Source organism: Leopardus geoffroyi, chromosome D3 (genome assembly GCF_018350155.1).
Source record: "Leopardus geoffroyi isolate Oge1 chromosome D3, O.geoffroyi_Oge1_pat1.0, whole genome shotgun sequence".
Lineage (NCBI taxonomy): Eukaryota > Metazoa > Chordata > Mammalia > Carnivora > Felidae > Leopardus > Leopardus geoffroyi.
In genome coordinates, this window is record NC_059339.1 from 6599617 (window position 1) to 6620040 (window position 20424).

Below are 20424 nucleotides of genomic sequence, written 5' to 3' on the forward strand. Positions count from 1 at the left end.
GACAGACTGAAGCCTCTGTCTCTCCTGTCTACGGCTCCCCATTTCCCTTCCCACCATTACCGGCTTGTCGTGTGCCAATGCAGGTACCTGGCCGCCTTCTGAACGGGGAAGGGCCCTGGATGCCGCTTGAATTTCCAAACCAGGTTACTCCAAGGTGAGAAGAGCCCCACCTGGCTGCCTTAAAGGTAAATTTATTTGGATCCGTGCACTGGGCGTGCCGTCTGTGCCTGCGGAATGGGCTGGTTTTGACTGCAGACCGTGACATGGGCCTTCTCGCCTCATGGCTTCTTCCCCCTACTTGTGTTACACGTGAACTCCAGATGTGTTCTGACAAGCCAAGCTACTACTCATGCCTAAAAGCCCCAAACAGTTGTAGGGTCAAATGCAGCTTGAGTGATCGGTGTTGCACAAATTCGCAAACAAATCAGGTTCTGGGCCTTCATTTCGTAAATCTACTTATAAGTCAACTCCTAGGGAATGTCGGGTGTATTTTTTTTTTTTTTTTTAAGTAAGCTCTAAACCCCATGTGGGGCTCGAACTCACAACCCTGTAGATCAAGCGTTGCGTGCTCTACTGACTGAGCCAGCCAGGTGCCCCCATTGTGTGTATTTTGACATCAGAGAGGATATTTGGCAACATACAGTCTATTAAGTTAATGGGGTAAACGGGCAAGTAACTTACTGACGTGTACATCTTTCTCCACGTGGTTTTCTCTCATTTTCTTAGCCTGACGTTAAGCTAAGGGATGTCAAGTATCACCTAGCCATGACCTCCCAGTGGATGAATGGTGGCACTAAATGCCATTAATGTTTGGCTCAATTCCACAGTTCTCCCCTGCCCAAAAAATGGACCTTCCTTATTAATCTTTTCTTTTTTGATAATAAAACAAGATACACAAATGTGTAGCTTAAAAAGATATGGTGACATCCTTCTAACTACCGCCAGCCATCCGACACCCCTCTGAGTGTCACCTTGTGGCGACCCCCTTCCTCCCCACAAAAAGTAGCTGCTGTCCTTTTATAGTAATGACTTCTGTGTGTCTCTTTATAGTTTTATTCTCAAAATGTGCATCTCTAGGGCGCCTGGGTGGCTCAGCCAGTTAAGTGTCTGACTTTGGCTTAGGTCATGATCTCGCATTTCAAGAACTTGAGCCCCGTGTTGGGCGCCTCGTTGACAGCAAAAAGCCTACTTGGGATTCTCTCTCTTCCTCTCCCCTACTTGCACACATGCCCTCTCTCTAAATAAATGAATACACTTTTATTTTTTAATAATAGTATTTTTTAAAGTTTATTTACTTTGAAAGAGAGTGGGGGGAGGGGCAGAGAGAGAGGGAGAGAGAGAGTCCCAAGCAGGCTCCGCACTGTCAGCCCAGAACCTGACGTGGGGCTCAAACCCACGAACTGTGAGATCATGACCTGAGCTGAAACCAAGAGTCAGATGCTCAACCGACTTAGCCACTCAGGTACCCCAAATGAATAAACTTTTTTTTTTTTTTTAATATTTGTTTATTTTTGAGAGAGAGAGACAGAGTCAGAGCGTGAGTGGGGTAGGAGCAGAGAGAGAGGGAGACCCAGAATCCGAAGCAGGCTCCAGGCTCCGAGCTGTCAGCACAGAGCCTGATGCAGGGCTCAAATCCACAAACCGCGAGATCACGACCTGAGCTGAAGTTGGATGCTTAACCAACCGAGTCACCCAAGCGCCCCTACACTTAAAAAAAAAAAACAAACACAAAAAAAACGCATTTAGGGGCATCTAGGTGGCTCCTTTGGTTGAGCGTTGGACTCTCCATTTCAGTTCAAGTCATGATCTCATGCTTTGTGAGTTCAAGGCCCGCCTTACTCTGTGGTAAGTGTGGAGCCTTGCTTAGGATTCTCTCCTTCTCTCTCTGCCCCTCCCCTGCTCTCTCTCTCTCAAAATAATAAAACTTAAAAAAAAAAAAAAGCGTATCTTTATCCACCAGTTTAGTCCGCCATTAAAAAATTTTTGATTTAAAATTTGAAGTCGGTTGAAAATACAGAAACACTATAGTAATGCTTGAGGTGGAATAGAACTCCCCACCATTATTCCCTGGAAGCATCTGGCGGGTTCTTTAGTCAGAATCTGCTGTTCTTTCAGGGGTGCCTGGCCGGCTCAGTCAGTGGAGCGTGCGACTCTTGATCTCAGGGTCGAGTTCAAGCCCCACATTGGGTGTAGAGATTACTTAAAAACAAAACAAACAAACAAAAAAGCATTTCTAATTCTTTCTCAGTGGACGTTTTTACTTGATTCCCACAGTTCTTTCAGGAGTTTCTTTTTTTCTAGAGTTTCCTTTGCTCTTTTTTTCCTCTCTTGCTTTTTCTTCTCTGCCTCCCGTTTTTCTTTGTAAACAAGACTGTTTTCGCCGTTGTAGAAAATATCCACTTTCTCTCGTAGGGTTATCCGGGCTAGCTTTCTGTTCTGATCGACTGATCTTGTCTGATGGCACTGCAAGAGACAGTAATTCACACCGTGGAAAAGTTCATTCTGGACAGAACAAAGACCATGTTGCCCTCCTGCCTCTGCTCTGCTCCGCCCTCGCCCTGCCCCACCCTCCCGCATACGTGTGATGTGGCTTTTTCTGTGATTACTTGTAATTAAGAGCGTTGCTTTGTTCGGAAGCAATGACAGCAGTAACATAACGTCCCCAAATAGTTTTGAAAATATCAATTGCTATGTCTGGCTTGTGGCCAGGGAACAAACACTCTGCACCATTTATAAATGTAAAATTCTGGGGGCGCCCAGGCAGCTCAGTCAGTTAAGCGTCTGACTTCAGCTCAGGTCATGATCTTGTGGTTTGTGAATTTGAGCCCCGCGTTGAGCTCTGCACTGATGTGTGGAATCTGGGATTCTCTCTCTCCCTCTCTCTCCTCGTGTTCTCTCTCTCAAAATAAACTAACTTAGAAAAATTTATAAATGTAAACTTCTGTCTCAAGGAGGGAGATAGCATCTTTATTATTAGTCAACCGTAACAGTGATTATGTCATACCTGAGTTAGGAAGGGTGAGCGCCTTGCAAAGCTATCTGATAAAGCCTGTGAAATCAGAGTCAAAGCATACTACTAAAGGCGAATCTGCAGTGAGGTTATAAAATAGTTAAACAAAAACCGTGTCAGGTTTCAGAATTTTATTTGTTGCTCATGAATGACACCGTTTCTCAAGGAGGAAAAAAGCGATTGAGAAAAAAAGAAAAGCGAGTGAGGTTTTTAGTTGATAGGCTCTTGGCTCAAAAACTTGGCAGTGAAAAAACAGTTGTTCGGAGCCAGACTGTGGGCTTGCTCTCGGTCGATGCCTGCGGCTGTGGGATCTTGGGCAAGTTACTTAACCTCTCTGTGCCTGATTCCGCACTTGTACTGTGGAAAAGGTAAGGCAGGAGGGCTCATGAGGACGAAGACTGCGCGCCTCATTGCACGGCGCCTACCACGTGTGGACGTGACGGACGTCGCTGCGGTTAGTACCGCCGGCACACGGAACAGCGGCTTCGCCATCTCTGTTCCTCTGCCCGGGCCGCCCCTCGGGCCCTCGGGCCACTCAGAAGGGACTGCCAGTTCCACTGAGGCAGCGGGGCCACTACTTACAAACCAGGAAAACGGGGAAAAAAGCATTTCTGTATTTCCGAGGGCTTCGAACCGTGCTGAGAGCTGGTGATGCTCTGATCGGAGACTGGTTTTGATACAAAAAGGGAAGACTCCTACAGGCAGCCAGCCGTCGCGTGTTTACTCTGAGGGCTAGAGAGGCTTCGCCCCTGTTACCTCACGCTCAGAAGGGCGGGTGTCACTGACATTTACCCAAGAGGGGACGGAGGGACATGGCCAGGTCGCTGAGGGCTGGGACGGCTGGCAGACACCCCAGGCCAGCGTGCTGCTCGGGGACCGGAGCCCGCGGCTTCTGCCGGACTGCGAACACCCCACGGCTCTGCGAGAACCGCGCTGCCTGCCGGATGCCAGGCCCGCAGGTGTCCCCTGGCGCCACGGGCCCCCGGAAGGAAGCTTCTGAGGCTCTGCCTCAGGCTCAGGGCCGGAGGCGGGATCTGCAGCGCCAACCGAACCGGGCCGCGAGGAGAACGCACCTCAGCTGACCACCGCCGTCACTCAAGCGCCCCCCCCCCCCAAACCCAGGGACCCCCAGCGGGCTTCCTCCTCTACCTTGACGACGATGCCCGAGGGGATGTGCTTCAGCACCACACAGTTGCTGGTTTTGTTGGTTGCCTGGCCCCCCGGACCGTGCCCTTTCACGAACTGCTCTTCAAGGTCACTCTCATCCAGGGGAGGCAGCAGAGCGGGGCGGTCCCTCCTGCCTGCCATCTGGACCGCGGTGACTGCCGCTCCCGGGGCTAACAGCGCTGGCTTCCCCCGAAGCCCGAGTCCCCACGGCGCCGTGCACATTCTGGCCAGCGGTGCGGGCCAACGAAAGAAACCCGAGGTACTCATGGAGAGGAGCTCTGCTTGTTGAGGACCTGAGTTGGAGGAAGAAAGACAGCCTTTCAGGAAGACGCGTTTGCTCCCAAGAGGACACTTCGGGATCTAGGACGACCTTTTATAAACCAGTTCAGATGACGGCCACCCACCCGTCACCAAAGTATTTAGGAAACTGGCAAAGACAGAGCGTCGAGCCTTGCGTTGATCTCCCGTGATCTTAGCAGCACGCTCCCTGCCAGCGGATACATGTTTTCTTACGACGGACTGAAAATATCTTCGAAGCACCCGGAGGTGCCGTTTTCTCAGGGAGGAGAGGTTTTGAGTGTGTGACACACAACAGAAGAGGGCCGTAATTCGCTAAGGAAATATTATACAGGGCATCAAGCGGGAATTAGGATCTGAGTCAAGCGACGTTATTTCAACATTTGAGAATCTTTGAAATGAAAATGTAAAGAACGACAGTATGCGAGTCTATTTTATAGCTGAGCTTACACAGTCTGACACGGTAAATATCACTATCAATCAATGTCATGATTGTTGTTTTTTAATGTTTCCAGTTTCATGGATTTGAATAGGAACATCTGTTCCCTCAGACGCACTGCCAATAACGTGATCCAAGTGGCGCTCCTTACTGGAACCATCAAATCAGCGGATTTTTAGTAAGGTGCCTGTTAGGTTCAAAATGCCACACGGGGTGTAGTGAGTGGTGCAAGGCGGAAAAGAGCGAGCCTCTGTCTTCATGGAGCTTGGAGTCTAGTCAGAAGATGCTAAAAAAAGAAAGCAGTATTTATTTAGACAATTTTTTTTAACGCTTATTTATTTTTGAGAGAGAGACAGACAGTGGGAGCAGGGGAGGGGCAGAGAGACAGAGGGAGACACAGAGTCTGAAGCAGGCACCAGGCTCCGAGCTGTCAGCGCAGAGCTCGATGCGGGGCTCGAACCCACAAACCGTGAGATCAAGACCTGGGCCGAAGTCGGACGCTCAACCGACTGAGACACCCAGGCACTCCAAGTAAGCAGTATTGGACCATTGGATTTAAATAGCTGCTCCTTCAGCAGAAGGCTGAAGCGTCTCAGCTGACAGGTAACAGTATGGACAGGAGCTCCCAGAACATGGTGGTCCCGCAGGCCTTTGCTTCCAGCGGAGGAGGGCAGAGCGAGCTGAAAGGTGTTAGCTCCTTTCAAGATCGGTAACCTCGCCATGCAGACAGGGACAAGTCACAACGGGGGCCCGTCTTATCTGGAAAATGGGTGAATAAGCCCTTCTCCACCCATCCTGCACAGGCATAAAGATCAGAGAAAAAAATATATATCCCGGAAAGATCTGTTTTGAGACGAATTTGTAGCAAAACTCTTGTCATTCAGGTGGATTATGGGAACTATGAGTGTGCCGCTCCCTTGCTTGACGCTTCTTGATCTGAGAGGGCGCGGGCGCTAAAAAGGGATGTACGGCCCTTTTTAACAACTGCTGCTTCCTTTCAGACTCTAAATAGCTGCTTTTACCGTTTGAGACCCTGTAAATTCCACCTGATGGCCCCCGGTCTCCGACATAGGTAGGAAGTGGCGTGTGCCTAAGCCACAAGTAGCTTAACCTGCACCAAATACTTCCCGCAGGTTTGCTCTTGGCTCATTTACCTTTGTTGTCGTGGGATGTCAGGTCTGGCTGCTGACTTCCACTGAGCCCACGCTGGTCTCCAACTAGCTTTGTGGAAGCTCAATGCAGACACATGCTGCTGGGCATTGCTGCCTTGTAACTACGTGCACTTCTGTCATTTTACGTGTATCTATCTGAGTAGTCCTCTCAGCTGGCCCTGAGATGACACTGGCCATCTCTAGAGTGACAGTAAGGTGTTCATCTCTCTCCCTCTACGGAAAATAAAAACAATGAAATCTGCTTTTCAAGCCTTGTGCCAATGCTAATTTTCAATTGTATGACTGACATTGTAGTCTAAACTCATAACTTCTTCCTTCCTTCCTTTCTTTTCTTTAAACAAGTGTTTTATTTTTGAGAGAGAGAGAGAGACAGACGGCACGAGCGGGGGAGGGAGGGAGAGAGAGAGAGAGAGAGAGAGAGAGAGAGAGAGAGAGAATCCGAAGCAGGCTCCAGGCTCTGAGCTGTCAGCATGGCGCCCGATGTGGGGCTCGGACCCACAATCCGGGAGATCGTGACCTGAGCCGAAACCGGATGCTTAACTGAGCGGGTCACCCAGGCACCCCTAAACTTGTAACTTCTTTCTGAAAAGTACGCCATTCAGCGTGTAGGTCAGTCCCTGGGGGCGAGGATTAGCATGGCATTGGCAAGATGCTCTGTGGCTGCGAGGGGCTAGATTTTGAAACAGAGTGTGCCGGTGCCACTTAAAAACAACAACCGGGTTTGTTTATCGTGTGTCAGGTCTCTCCAAAGTCCGCTCAGGAGCAGAGAAACGATAAACCCATAAACTTCAGGCGCTTTTCTGAAATCGCTGCAACAAAGAATCCGCTCCCCTGTAACTGAGTGAAGTGAATGAGACTGAGTCGATGCCCAAAATTCCCCTTTCCCTTATTTCTGCTTTCAATCCACAGAACAAGATCCCTTTGTGTACCAGACAGCATCTAGTCCCTGGATCAGATTTGTTGTGGAACTCAAGCCCAGGGCCTCCCTTGGGGTTTCTCTTCCGCTGGTTGGTAAATCTGACCGGCCAGGGCAGCCTTGGAATTGAGTGCAGGGACAAAGAAAGGAAGAGAGTCGGAGACAAGGCAAAACTCCCAGACAAAGGGCGGAGAGGAGAGTGCGTTTATCAGCTGCTCTGTCCCCAGCCTGCTGTGTTTCCAATCTCTACCTTTCTGTCCTAGTTCAGAGCCGACACACACACTAGAAGGTCTCCCACCCAACTGGAGTTCACGAAGGCCCCGGGTGTTCAGTTACTGGCTGCTTTGTTTAACAGCTAATTCCAACAGCCAATCAGACGATTCTAAATACTTTTAGTATCTCCTGGAGCTTTGGCTCTACGCCAACGACTGCTCAAAATGACAAACTCACCCGTGGTTCCGCTTCCCCAAAGCCCAGAGAAGAATACGGATTGGGTTTCAGTTTTTGTGATACCCGCAGAGCAACCCAAAGTCTTTGGGGGAACAATACAAGCATCTTCAATTAGAGCTCATTGTGACATTAAAAAAGAGAAAAGGACAAATGGTAACAAGTGCTGGCAGAAGGGAACCAGGAGTCATGACAGCTTGCCCCAGTTCCTTTCTGTGAGCGTGCGCCTCCATTCAGGGCCGGCTCTCCACCCCGGTGTCGCCTCAGTGCTGCTCCTCCTCTGACGGCTTCGGCCCCCAACAGCTGATGCAGTTGGGCTTAAAGCCTCTCTCGCTGTCCCAGTCCCTTCCCACTTGGTCAGGTCAGAGATAACGGGAGTTAGGACTTTACAAAAGGGAACGTTCATTTGTTCAATGAATGTTTCCAACACCTCCTATGTGCCGGGCATGGGTCTCAGGGAGCCCAGGGGGCCTGTTGCATAAATGAGAAATTAAGATGCCCCGAAATCTGACACGTGCTGTAGCCCGGAATGGAGAAGATGCCACAGAGAGCGGTGGTTCTTGGTCACTGTGCCCGAGTCCCTTGGCGTGCTCATTACTGGGACTTGGAATCTGCATTCTGTTAGGTGCCTCCTCTCCTGACCTGGACCCAGCCGCCACACATTCCCGTCTCAGGCCTCCGTGGCCAACCCAAACTCAGGAAGACGTCTAGCTGCAGGGGTGGTGTGGTCCGCTCTGGGATGTGGCCCGTGACTGCGGCCAACAGTCAGACGTAAAGCAGACGCAACAAGGTGAGGCTCGCTTCGCCTGCAGCATTAATGCTCCTGAGACGGGCAAAGGGGACGCTGATGCCTTTCCCGTTGTGCCTCCGAGACAGATAAGGGTATCTGAATCCATTTGCAGGAAGTCATAGGATTTCAATCTCTGGACTCTCCTTCCGGATGCCATTTGCCCCAAATTCACTGTTTATTCTTCTGAGAGAGAGAGAGAGAGAGAAACTATTTTCTCTTAGCCACAACTTTCATATTGTCTCAACCTCGGAGAGACTTCATCAAAGCCAAATGAAAGAACAGATATGGAGCTCAATGGGAACAGGGTGCTTTAGGAAAGGCAACCGGTAAAGCTCTTGAGAGAGACAAATCCCCGGGAATCCTGCAAACCAGGATCCTGCTTCATTAGGCCTGGGGTGGCGCCTGAGACTCTGTATTCCTAACCAGCTCCCTGGTGAGGCTCTTGCCTCCAGGAACCCCACTGCGAGAGTCATGGCCAAAAGCTCTGAGCAAAGGTGCTGTCTGGGTGGTGGCTCTTGGGAGCGTCTAAATACTGGATGGGGTCCTGGGACGACGATGGAAAAGATGGCGATGAGGAGGGTGTGAAGGACAGTAATGGTGGGAACAGAAAACACTCACAGAAAGAACTGAATGCATATGGATTTGAGCTAATAGGGAATGTGAAATGGTAACCAGGGGACTGAGAAATGGGGTCATCCGAAAAAAGAACGCCAATAATGTGTTCTAGAACAGCATTGTCCGACCTGAACATAATGTAGGCCACGTGTGAAATTCTAAATTTTCTAGTAATCACCTCAAAAACAGTAAAAAGGGGCACCTGGCTGGCTCAGTCGGTGCAAAATGTCACTCTTGATCTTGGGGTTGGAAGTTTAAGCCCCAAATTGGGTGCAGAGAGCACTTAAAAATAAAATCTTAACAAAACAAAACAAAACAAAACTGGGGTGCCTGGGTAGCTCAGTCGGTTGAGCGTCCGACTTAGGCTCAGGTCATGATATCGTGGTTCGTGGGTTCGAGCCTTGCGTCAGGCTCTGTGCCAAAAGCTGAGTCTGGAGCCTGCTTCGGATTCTGTGTCTCCCTCTCTCTGCCCCTTCCCCACTCGTGCTCTCAAAAATAAATATTTAAAAACATTTATAAAAAAGTAATAAAAATAAACTCAAAACAGTAATAAGAAACTGATGAAATGAATGTTAACATATTTGAAAGACACATTTAATATACTTTACTTACTATATTAACCTGGTATGGCCAAAATATCATTTCAACATGTAATCAATATAAAAATTATGCACACCTTATTATTTATATGAAGTCTTCAAAATCTACCCTATCAGACAGCGTAGCTCCAGAATCTTTCTCCTCATTATGGTCCGCAGAGCAGTAGCAACATAACCTCTTGGGAGCTTGTTAGGAATGGAGACTCTCACGCCCTACCCCAGACTTCCGAGCTGAGAACCTACATTTTATGAAGATCCACAGGTGATTCAGAGTCACACTCCCAAAGTCTGAGAAGCACTGTACTAGGACACAGGAACGAGCAAGTTCTTTCATCTGCTGGGACAGACGCTTCTAGAAACTGGTGTTTCTCATGTTTGTAATATTTAAGAAGTTGAGGCCAGAATTCTGGAGTGCCGACAACCTTCTTGGGGTCCTGTTTCCCTCTCCGTAACAGGACTGAAAGTGACAAGTCGCGAAACAATGACCTGATCGATCCTGAGGGACCAGAAACGGTGACTGCTGGAACAGGCGGATGTGTGGTGGTGAAGCTTGAAAAGGACAAAATGGCCAGCTGATGGCACCAGAAGCTAAGTGAGAGAATGACTTTCTGAGAAATGCTTAATCATAATCCATGTTGCCTAGTATGTTTCGGTGCGCCCTGGAAAATGGGAGTTAAAAAAAAAGCAGCCGTTTCCCATGGGCTCCAACTAACTCGTCCCTCTGTTCTGCGTGTCTGAAGTCCTTGCAGGGGCTAGAGCACCTCCTGGAAAGGAACGACGGGGCCACGGCTCAGGCCTGAAACAGACCAAGTCCTTTCCTGGGCTTGGGGGTTTGCCCTGAAGATAAGGCACCTTTCACTCACAGGAAGTGCTGGCAGAGGATTATTTCTCAAATAAGACGAGCATAATAGATTGAGCAGGAAATGCCCAGCTGGGGACTGCGCCAGGTCTGGTCTCCATGTAACAGAGCTCAAGAGACAACTCATGAAGGAGATAAAGAGAAAAGCTTTCAATTCACATGACACTAACATCCCATTCTGTTTTTTTTTTTTTTAACAGAAAACTCTGAATCCACAGAGAATGACACGTGTCCTATTTGTGTGCAGTGCTGTGATTTTTCCTCTATTTATGGCATCTAACAGGAACTTTATAATTTTATCACCTGCGGTTTATTTAATTATAATTTTTTAAGTTTATTTATTTTGAGAGGGAGAGAGAATGAGCAGGGGAGGAGCAGACAGAGAGGGGGAGAGACGGAATCCCAAGCAGGCTTGATGTGGGACTCATTGTGGGACTCGAACTCACAAACCTGTGAGATCGTGACCTGAGCCGAAATCAAGAGACGGACGCTTAACCGACTGAGCCACCCAGGTGCCCCCAACTGTTAAAATAAGGCAGAAACACATAAAAAAGCAGCAGTAATAACACTCTACATGTTCTTAAATTCTCAACGCCTCCATTATCATGATCGATACCTTGTATTCGTTTAGGACTTAGATGCTTTCAAGGTACTTTCAAGTATATTATCATATTTGACACAAATAAAGAAAAAAAGGGATTAACTCAGGAAGACTTATCTTGGAAGAACATTAGGTATCCCATTATTATTATTATTATTATTATTAATTATTTTTAATGTTTCGTTTATTTTTGAAAGAGTGCAAGTGGGGGAGAGGTAGAGAGAGGGGGACAGAGGATCTGAAGCAGTCTCCCTGCCGACAGCAGCAAGCCCTACGCGGGGCTCGAACTCATGAACCGTGAGATCATGACCTGAGCTGAAGTCAGACGCTCAACTGACTGAGTCACCCAGGAGCCCCAGGTATTCCATTTTTAAACTAAACTTATCATTTCGACAGCTTTCTTTGTATCCCTTTTCCCTTCACCTTTCATAACATCTCTAGATGTTCTTTCTCCAGCTCCTTAAAAGTGTTAGCTCATTTTCCTCAACTTTCTCTTCTTGACTCTTCCTTTAATTTTTTTGTCCCTGAAAGGCCACACTGCCTATAGTCACTGTCTTGGCTTCATGATTTGCTCACTGTGCAACTTTGGTCATATTTCATCATCTGTAAAGTGGAAGTGATACCACCTACAATGAGAAAAAAAAAAAAGTACAAATCTCCACAAACATTGAGCACTCAGGAGCACTTCAGATCCCTAAACTATAAAGCTAAAGAGCCTCTGACTAACACACCATATAAATTGTGGTCTTATCCCACAAACCTAACCTGCAAACATTGTTTCATAGGCTTTAAAAAAAAATTTTTTTTTTTTGAATTAAGTCATCTCTACCCGCAACATGGGGCTCGAACTCATGACCCCAAGATCCCAAGAGTGACGTGCTCTTCCAACTGAGCCAGCCAGGCTCAGAGTGAAAAGGCATCTAGAACAGTGACCTGCAAATTATTTCAGTTGGTACGGTCCAATTTAAGAAGTACTTGAAAACCATGAGGTTACCAAAGACATGCTATTTGGTGAGGTCATAATTGTGGTCTATGAAATCAGGTGCCAGGAGATAATTATGATGCCACGAATACAGTGTGACTTCCCAGCAGGCTCACATTGAAAGATAAACCACCTGCATCCAAGCAAGTCCTGGTTTAAACATGAAGATCGTTAGGGATTATCTCATATAGGAAGAAAAACCGTGAAGGACAAGAAAGATGAAAAAATTTATATTTAAAAAAAATTTTTTTTTTAATTTGAGAGAGAGAGAGCGTGCGAGCAGGGGAAAGGGGCAGAGGGAGAGAATCCCAAGCTGTCTCCGTACTCAGTGCGGAGCCCGATGTGGGGCTCGATCCCACAACCCTGGGATCATGACCCTAGCTGAAATCAAGAGTCGGATGCTCACGATCTACCCCTCTATCACTCATGAGCTACCCGGGTGCCCTGAAAAAACTTAAATATATATCCGACGATTTCATGTTTAATAATTAAACTATAAAGTTTTAATGTTCCTCATATATATATATTTTTTGCTGTAGAGAACTGCCCCCCCCCCCCCCCAATGACAAACAGTTTGGACATAATAATCAAAGAGTAGCAACCCTAGGGTTAACAGAAACCAAATGCTGTAAGCTATTATCAGCCATTATGACTGCACAGCCTGGTCTTATCCACACCAACGTGAAAGGTCTCTGCTCAAAAAAAAAAAAAAAAAAAAAAAAAAAGATCTCCGCTCAAAAGCTGTCAGTGGGAAGCCTTCAAGGTCAAAGAGATACTTGAGCAATTTGTTATGATAAAGTCCTATAGTAATCATACCATCATAAAGGGCATAAAATAGTGGTGTCAGCTTGCACACAAATAGTGCAAAATCTCCAGGATGGGTGGTAGGTTTAGATTAGATGAAGTTATTATACATTTACTGGAATTTCTGAAGCCTCTACTTCTGTTTTCTACATTCAGAAATGATGTCTATGGGTTTTAAAAACTACTTTTTTAGGGCCGCCTGAGTGGCTCAGTTGGTTAAGCATCTGACTTCGGCTCAGGTCATGGACTCGTGGTTCGTGAGTTTGAGCCCCGCATTGGGCTCTGTGCTGATAGCTCAGAGCCTGGAGCCTGCTTCAGATTCTGTGTCTCCCTCTCTCTCTGTCCCTCCCCTGATCACACTCTGTCTCTCTCTCTCTCTCTCAAAAATAAATAAACATTAACAAAACAAAAACAGGGGCCTGGGTGGCTCAGTCAGTTAGGCATCTGACTTCAGCTTAGGTCATGATCTCGTCATTCCTGAGTTTGAGCCCTCGGTCAGGCTCTGTGCTGACAGCTCAGAGCCTGGAGCCTGCTTCGGATTCTGTATTTCCTTCTCTCTCTGCCCCTCCCCTGCTCACGCTCTGTCTCTCTCTCTCAAAAATAAATATTAAAACAACAACAACAACAACAACAACAACAAAAAACGACAAAAAAAACCCAAGAAAACTTGGTTAACCAGAATAGTAGCTCCTGAATAAGAGCTGGCTTATTAGGACATTAATAGATAAAAAGTTACCTAAAACCACACAGCCAAAACCAAAAAAAACCCCAAAAACCTACATCCTCAAACTGAACAGAACCCATTGGATTTTGCAGCCATAAGTGATCATCTCCTGCCTCTTGCATGGTTAGGAACTAATCACCAGTACTCAATTTTGGGGTTAATATTTTTTCTTGTAAGGAAACACAACTCTGTCTGCCTGGAGATGTCTCAGTAATTCACACTTCTCAGTTCTTCTGAGTGTAAAAGATTCTACAATGTCTTGGGACACCTGGGTGGCTCAGTCAGTTAAGCAACTGACTTCGGCTCAGGTCATGATCTCGCGGTTCGTGGGTTTGAGCCCCACGTCGGGCTCTGTGCTGACAGCTCAGAGCCTGGAGCCTGCTTCGGATTCTGTGTCTCCCTCTCTCTCTGTTCCTCCCCTGCTGCTTCTCTGTCTCTGTGTCTCTCAAAAATAAATAAACGTTAAAAAAAAAAAAAGATTCTACAATGTCTCAAATAACAACTGAAATTATGTTCAATTATGACCAACTGAAATTAGTGATAAAACTTTTTTTTTTTTTTTTTTGGTGGGCTTGAAATATCACTGAAGTCAGAGCCATGTGCTTAGAATTAGTTTGATTTTGATTTTAGTGAGGTATTACACGAGCACAGATGGATTAACACAGTGGGGCGGGTGTGGATTAAGTTTATTTAAGCTTGAAATCTATCATATACAGATGGGGTTTTGGACACAGACTGAATTTTTACTCTTTGAGACAGAATTGTTAGGAAGCTCAGATGACATGGAATGCCTCGAAGATCTGTCATTCCTGCCAATAACATTTCACGGTGCATCCTGGCTTTTCAGCCATAGCTACATGATAGGGCTAGCAAAGTTCTTTCACTTTGGACCCAGGAACCCTGGAGGGAAATCTAAGAGCTGGCCTTAAAGGTTAACTAGTCTTAAGAATGTGAACTCAACAGGGGTGCCTGGGTGGCTCAGTCGCTTAAGCATTTGACCTCGGTTCAGGTCCTGATCTCACAGCTCTCTGCTAACGGCTCTCGGAGCCAGCTTCGGATCCTCTCTCTCCCTCTCTCTCTGCCCTTCCCCTGCTCATGCTCCCTCAAAAATAAATAAATATTAAAAAAAAGTGAACTGAACAGAGAATGAAATGGTGGGGCCTCCAGGAAGGGGCACAGATTCTCTGTCGTCCTTGAAAGGCCTGGCAAGAGCCATGCTGACACCTACTATGTGCCAGCTTGGAACAGCACCTGCTGCGTGCTAAGAGCTCTATAGAGCTCTATTGGACAAGTAAATGAAGCTCTTTCCATTTCTTCTCGGGCCTCGGTGGACCCGTTTTCTCCAAGGCGGTGAGCTGTCCTCCCCTCCCCACACCAGTCCTTGAAGAGCCCCGGGAAAGACCCCCAGCAGCTTAGGGTAAACCAGGTGCAGAGAAAACTTAGCTCAGTGTCTGGACAAGTTGCACCTCACCGCCAGCGGTGTCTCAGGTCAATTGGTTGCACGAATCAGGACCGTAAGCTGGGAAAGTCAGGCGTCCTAGCTCCCAGTCCTCTCTTCAGAGTCCTTGACAATCGCAGGCAACCGTACAGGCGGCTGGCTGCTCCACGGACGCTTACCTGGCTGCAGACGTGGTCTCCCACCCGCCAGTTTCTGGGGCAACAGGAACCACTGCAGAAGGTGCATCGAAAGCGCACTCCTGGGTTTGCGCACGCGCAGTACTCCCGCCGTCGCTTCCCTCACTTGCCCTGGGCTCATTCTTACCAACTGCGCATGCGGAGAGCGGAAGCTATTTTTAGCGTGGCTGCTGTACGTTCCCAGAGAACCAATCAGACGGGAGGGCTTCGCAGAAGCTCCGCCCCCTCCGAGTTCCCAAGCGTAGGACCTCCCCCTTTGGAGAAAGGGGCGGGAAGAGAAAGGGGAGAAGGACAGACGCTCCGCGGTGCGACCGTCTCCGCCCCCTTTCGTGCAGCCAATCACAGGCAGGACGACGGGCGCGCGCACGCTCCCTCGAGTTTAACGGTCGCGAGAGGCCGCTCGCCTGACGCTGACATCCACTGTGGGAGCCCCGGCCGGGTGAGTGGTCGCCGTCCTGCGGGGAGCCGTCAGTCGCGGGGGGCAAGGGGACGAGGCTCAGAAGACATGGACTTAGCAGAACCCTAAGTGTGCTGATGGGCTCAGGGCGGGGGTGGGGGGACGACGGCCACACGACGCAACCCCCACCACAGTCCTCGGATATGTGGGGGCTTTGCCTGCGGCCGGGTGCCTTTTCTAGACTCAGTGCCCTTGAGTGACACCCGCGCGGCCCAATCGCAGAGCGCCTCATCCCGAGTGGCGGGGGGCTTGTGGGATTTGTCTCCTTTTTTTGATCTTCCCTGGTTGACTTTGGGAATCGCGGTTGTAATTGTGGGAGCAGCGGCTTTTCCTTCCGCCTCCCCGCTGCCCACAGTTCAGGCGACCGCATTTTGTTCTTGCTCGCCGTCCCACTTTGACCCGAGAGCCACCCCATCAGCAATTGAGGTCTGGCTGTGAAGGCAAGGGGGTCAGGATCTGGCCTCAAAACCTCTGGAACCCTGTCTTCCATACCCCCCTCGGGCTCCTAGCGAAGCGAAACACCTGGCTAACTTTCCGAGTATCAGGCCCCAATTTGTACCATACCATCCCCCATCCTCCCAGCGACCTTCTTTTTGGCTAGGGGTTTTGGGGACCAAGAGCGTCACATTTCGTTACTGGGAAATATAAAAATGGCTCTGTGCTTATAACCGTTGTCCATCGCGTGTTTTTGTTTTAATTTTGCATTTATGTCGGGTCCCCCCCCCCCCTTTCATTTCCCCTTCCACTCCCTCCCTCCCCCACTGGAGAAGCATCTTTGCGTTTCGAGTGGTTTTCCATCTCCATCTTCTGCATCCGGATTACTTCAGCGGGCGAAATAATGGATGGGGTCGCAGATCCAAGTCCCTGGAGAGCCTTGTGTTTCCCTGGTAGAAGAGCAGGGTGATTTGAAACCAGATATTTTCGTTGCCAGGTGGAAGGTGCGGCCCCAGACCTTTTCAGTACCCCGTTTGTGGCTGGTGATGGGCTGAGCCACTGGGGAGAAATCCATTTAGGTAGGTCCAGTTACCCTTGGCTTTCACAAAACCTACCTCCCGCCAAGGAAGTGGTTCCTTTATGAGCTGATGTTTTTTAAGGTTGTGCTTTGTAAAACCAGGCCCTAGAAGTGGGAACCTGGTGGAATCTTGTAAGCAGCATAAATTTTTTTTTTTTTTTGCTCTTTTCACTTTTTCAAAAACACATGAATTCTCTAAGTAGGAAGCATGGCGTTTGATTTGTTATGGCCAACTTGCCTCTGTACACCTGGCATCAGTTAACCTGCATCAGTTCGTTATTTTTATTTGACCTGGCGAATAGTCTTTAAAGAAGTGATACGTGCATAGAGTAATAAAGGCTATGTAGTGCAAAATGCATTCCAGCCAATGGACAAACAACTGTTGTTAACCATTTAATTGGCTGTTTTTTTTTTTTTTTAATTTTTTTTAACGTTTATTTTTGAGACAGAGAGAGACAGAGCGTGAACAGGGGAGGGGCAGAGAGAGAGGGAGACACAGAATCTGAAACAGGCTCCAGGCTCTGAGCTGTCAGCACAGAGCCCGACGCGGGGCTCGAACTCATGGACGATGAGATCATGACCTGAGCCGAAGTCGGACGCTTAACCGACCGAGCCACCCAGGCGCCCCTTAATTGGCTGTTTTTAATATCAAATTAAATACTAAGTAGTTCCAGTTTACCCGCCGTGTAGATCAGCAAGCATGGATACTTGGTAGAGCTTCTTAAATGAACAAGGCACGTACGTATTCCAGTTGTTACACAGTAGAGTAGTGTCTAGAACCTTGATAGTTAAACACATAAAATTCTGAAATAATACCTGGAAAAGATGAAGCTACTTTTGCAAATCACCCTTATTGTAGACTTTTTGAGATCCAATTCATGTATCGTAAAATGCATCCCTTTAAAATGTACAATTCATTGGTTTTTAGTATATTCACAGATGGGTTGTGTAATCATCGCCACCATTTAATTCTGGAATTTCTCATCACCCTAAAAAGACACTCCATACCCATTTTTTTCTTTTATGTTTATTTATTTCCGAGACAGAGAGAGACGGAGCATGTGTGGGGGAGGGGCAGAGAGAGAGGGAGACACAGAATCCGAAGAAGGACCCAGGCTCTGAACTGTCAGCACAGAGCCCAACGCAGGGCTCAAACTCACAAACCGTGAGATCATGACCCAAGCCGAAGTCAGTCGCTCAACCAACTGAGCCACCCGGGCGCCCCTCCATGCCCATTTTTGGTCACTTCATGCCCCAGCTCTGGCAACCATAAATCTACTTTCTGTCTCACAAGATTTGCCTATTCTAGATTCCTCACATAAATGAAATCATACATTATGTGATCTTTTACTGAGCTTCCTTTACTTGATTATAATATTTCGGCGTTTGTCCACATTGTAGTATTGTATCAGTATTTCATTTCTTCTTATGGCTGAGAAATATTCCATTATATGTATATACAACATTAGTTTATTCATCAGTTGATGGACACCTTAGTTGTTTCTGCATTTTAACTATTGTAAATGATGTTGCTATTCTTAATGCCAATTTATATAAAAGGATCAAGGTTTCCAAAGTAATGAAAAAGCAGTTGCTAGATTTAGTGGCTTTTTATAGTATTTTTTCCTCCATTCATTTTCAGACTCTCTTGGGAGCTTAGGATATTTCCCAGTTCTGAATGTTAGCCACTGAAAATGCCTGTAGACGATGAAGCATCTGAAGATGACTCGGATTCAGTTTCTTCAAACATTGAAAGAACCTACATTTTCAAATAAGAGAGTGTAACGATTTCTATACACTATGGAAGATTTTGATTTGGTGAAACCCTTACGGAAAACTTCATCTTCTGTAGAATCTGATATAAAAAATTCTCCCCATTCTTTTGGACTGAACTTAAATATTAATAGGTAAGAATGGGATAGATAGATTTTTTTTTTTAATGTAACAACAAATCAAAACAAGTTTATTTGCCCAGTTGACCCAAATAGCATCACAGTTATCGGTTCGCATTTAAATAACAACAGCCCCTGAGCAGGAACTGTTCAGGGATAGTTGTTTTAAGTCCAGAATAGTTTCATTCTTTTCCTGTTTTTTTGTTTCTCCCAGAGATAATACACTTTTGCATGGGGAACACTGTGGAAAAGAACTTGTTTTCCTAGTTACGGTTCTCTGTACACTTTTAAAACTTCCTCATAGATTACCAACATGCCTTTAGAATTTAATTGACTAAATACTGTTTCTACATACAAATAACGTTTAATATTTCAGAACTACCTCACCAACCTGGGAAGTAACAAAGTTGAATACTAGGAAGTAAGCAGAAAAACAGACCCTGAGTAGACAAAAATAGATGCTATCCAACAATGCATTTTATGCATTTTCTTTTTAAGCTATCCTGTGTTTGCACTTTTTTTTTTTTTTTTAAGTTTATTTATTTTTGAGACAGAGAGAGAACGAGGGGCAGAGAGAGAGGGAGGGGGGAGACAGAGAATTCCAAGCAGGCTCCAGACTGTCAGCACAGAGCCTGATGCAGGGCTTGAACCCATGAACCATGAGATCATGACCTGAGCCAAAATCAGGTTTTGGGACGTTTAACCGACTGAGCCACCCATGCACCCCTTTGGTTTGTTTGTAATCAGAACCTGTTTGCTTTCATTTTGTACATAATCTGACAAACTTGGGTTATTTGATTTCTAAATTTCTAGTAGCTTAAAAACAGCAAAGGGGTAGAGTCCATCAGAGAGGAGACCACCTATATACCAAGCAGGTACAAGGGAGCAAAAACTTACCAGTCTGGGCCCTACTGTTAAAGGGTCAGATATTTTCGAACACAATAGATCTTGATGAAATTAATAAATTCATTAATTCCTTAAAAAGTTTGTTCATTCTCTGCCCTTCTCAGGAGGAATATAAGGCAGCTTACAAGAATATATAAAATGAAAAAGTAAGGTGAAAGGGTGGGAGAGTGTGTGGCAAATGGTCCAGGAGAGATGTCTGTCTTTGTAATCTATACCCACGTACTGAAAGTTTGTTTCCTGTATCACCTGGTGGTCCCTATGAAGAACTCCCTTTAAAATTTTTTTTATGTTTATTATTTTGAGAGAGAGAGAGAGAGAGAGAGAGAGAGAGAGAGAGAGATCCCAAGCAGGCTCCCCACTGTCAGTGCAGAGCCCAATGTGGGGCTCGAACTTATGAACTCTGAGATCTTGACCTGGGCCAAAACCAAGAGTCAGACACTTAACCAACTAAGTCACCCAGGCGCCCCTGAAGAAATCCCTTTTAGAACACAATTTTCCTAGGGGAACCTAAATATGTCCTTTTTTTTTTTAAGATTTAATTAAAAATTTTTTTTTAATCTCTACCCCCAACATGGGGCTTGAAGTCACCAACCCGAGATCAAGAGTTGTGTGCTCCACCAACTGAGCCAGCCAGGTGACCCCTAAATATGCCCTTCTAATGAAAATTATGTAACTGAACTTGTCTCCCTTTTCATTGTGACTGGTGGTTAAATCAGCCAAATTTAGACTTGATAATTACACAACTGTGTAAATCTGTTACGGACAACATGTATGTTCTCCTTTCCCTTGGGTTTTTATTAATCTTTCTCTGATTCTACTTGTCACTATTTTTCTGTTATTTTAATTAGTATTGTTTTTTTTAAATGAACTCTTTGTGAAACAATATAGGTTATCAATAAATAAATGAAAAATGATCTCTTAGACTGGAATTTAAACAGATTTTATTTTCCTTAATTATGCTTTGTGTTTTTATAAAACAAATCTGAAATAACTTCCTCTCAAGTTTGGGAAAGCAGTCCTCCTGGAAAGAATGAGTGCTGTTTTACACAATGAACAGGCTAAATAAGTCCTGAATATTTGCTGCTAATTTACTTGGCACA

The 20424-nt window shown here is 46.4% G+C and overlaps 2 protein-coding genes across 14 annotated transcripts in view; one reads left to right on the forward strand and one right to left on the reverse strand.

Annotated features, from left to right (window-relative positions):
* Positions 1-2234: 2234 nt before the first annotated feature.
* Positions 2235-15176, reverse strand: MTRFR (mitochondrial translation release factor in rescue). Of its 4 annotated transcripts, none has more exons than XM_045459090.1 (4): positions 15040-15110; positions 6068-6298; positions 4160-4470; positions 2235-2463 (listed from the first exon to the last, which is right to left on the reverse strand). In XM_045459090.1, exons 3-4 carry the CDS (start codon positions 4442-4444, stop codon positions 2245-2247), a joined length of 504 nt encoding a protein of 167 aa, XP_045315046.1. In that variant the 5' UTR covers positions 4445-4470; positions 6068-6298; positions 15040-15110; the 3' UTR covers positions 2235-2244. The 4 variants fall into 4 exon arrangements, with proteins under 4 accessions (XP_045315046.1, XP_045315045.1, XP_045315043.1 ...); XM_045459089.1 differs by lacking the exon at positions 15040-15110 and adding an exon at positions 7252-7445; XM_045459087.1 differs by lacking the exon at positions 6068-6298 and having other exon boundaries at positions 15040-15171.
* Positions 15177-15399: 223 nt separating this feature from the next.
* MPHOSPH9 (M-phase phosphoprotein 9) overlaps positions 15400-20424 on the forward strand; it is a 58684-nt gene continuing 53659 nt past the window's right edge. For 4 of the 10 annotated variants that reach the window (XR_006707802.1, XM_045459077.1, XM_045459080.1 and 1 more), the window contains exons 1-2: positions 15400-15496; positions 18169-18433. Coding sequence is in view for 5 of the 10 variants with exons in the window: in XM_045459077.1 (XP_045315033.1) it covers positions 18327-18433 (107 nt within the window). In the remaining 5 variants the exon portion in view is untranslated. Of the gene's footprint in view, positions 15497-16425; positions 16528-18168; positions 18434-20424 lie in introns of those variants that run through there. The other 6 variants (XM_045459084.1, XM_045459086.1, XM_045459079.1 and 3 more) reach the window with 5 other exon arrangements.

What these genes read in the sequence shown, in the direction of transcription:
- MTRFR (XM_045459087.1), bottom strand. Translation starts at nt 15,106, where the DNA reads ATGCACCTTCTGCAGTGGTTCCTGTTGCCCCAGAAACTGGCGGGTGGG. An exon ending in GAGACCACGTCTGCAGCCAG is followed by an intron (nt 4,471 to 15,039) that starts GTAAGCGTCCGT and finishes CCTCCAACTCAG; the next exon opens with GTCCTCAACAAGCAGAGCTC. An exon ending in CCTCGGGCATCGTCGTCAAG is followed by an intron (nt 2,464 to 4,159) that starts GTAGAGGAGGAA and finishes TGTCTCTTGCAG; the next exon opens with TGCCATCAGACAAGATCAGT.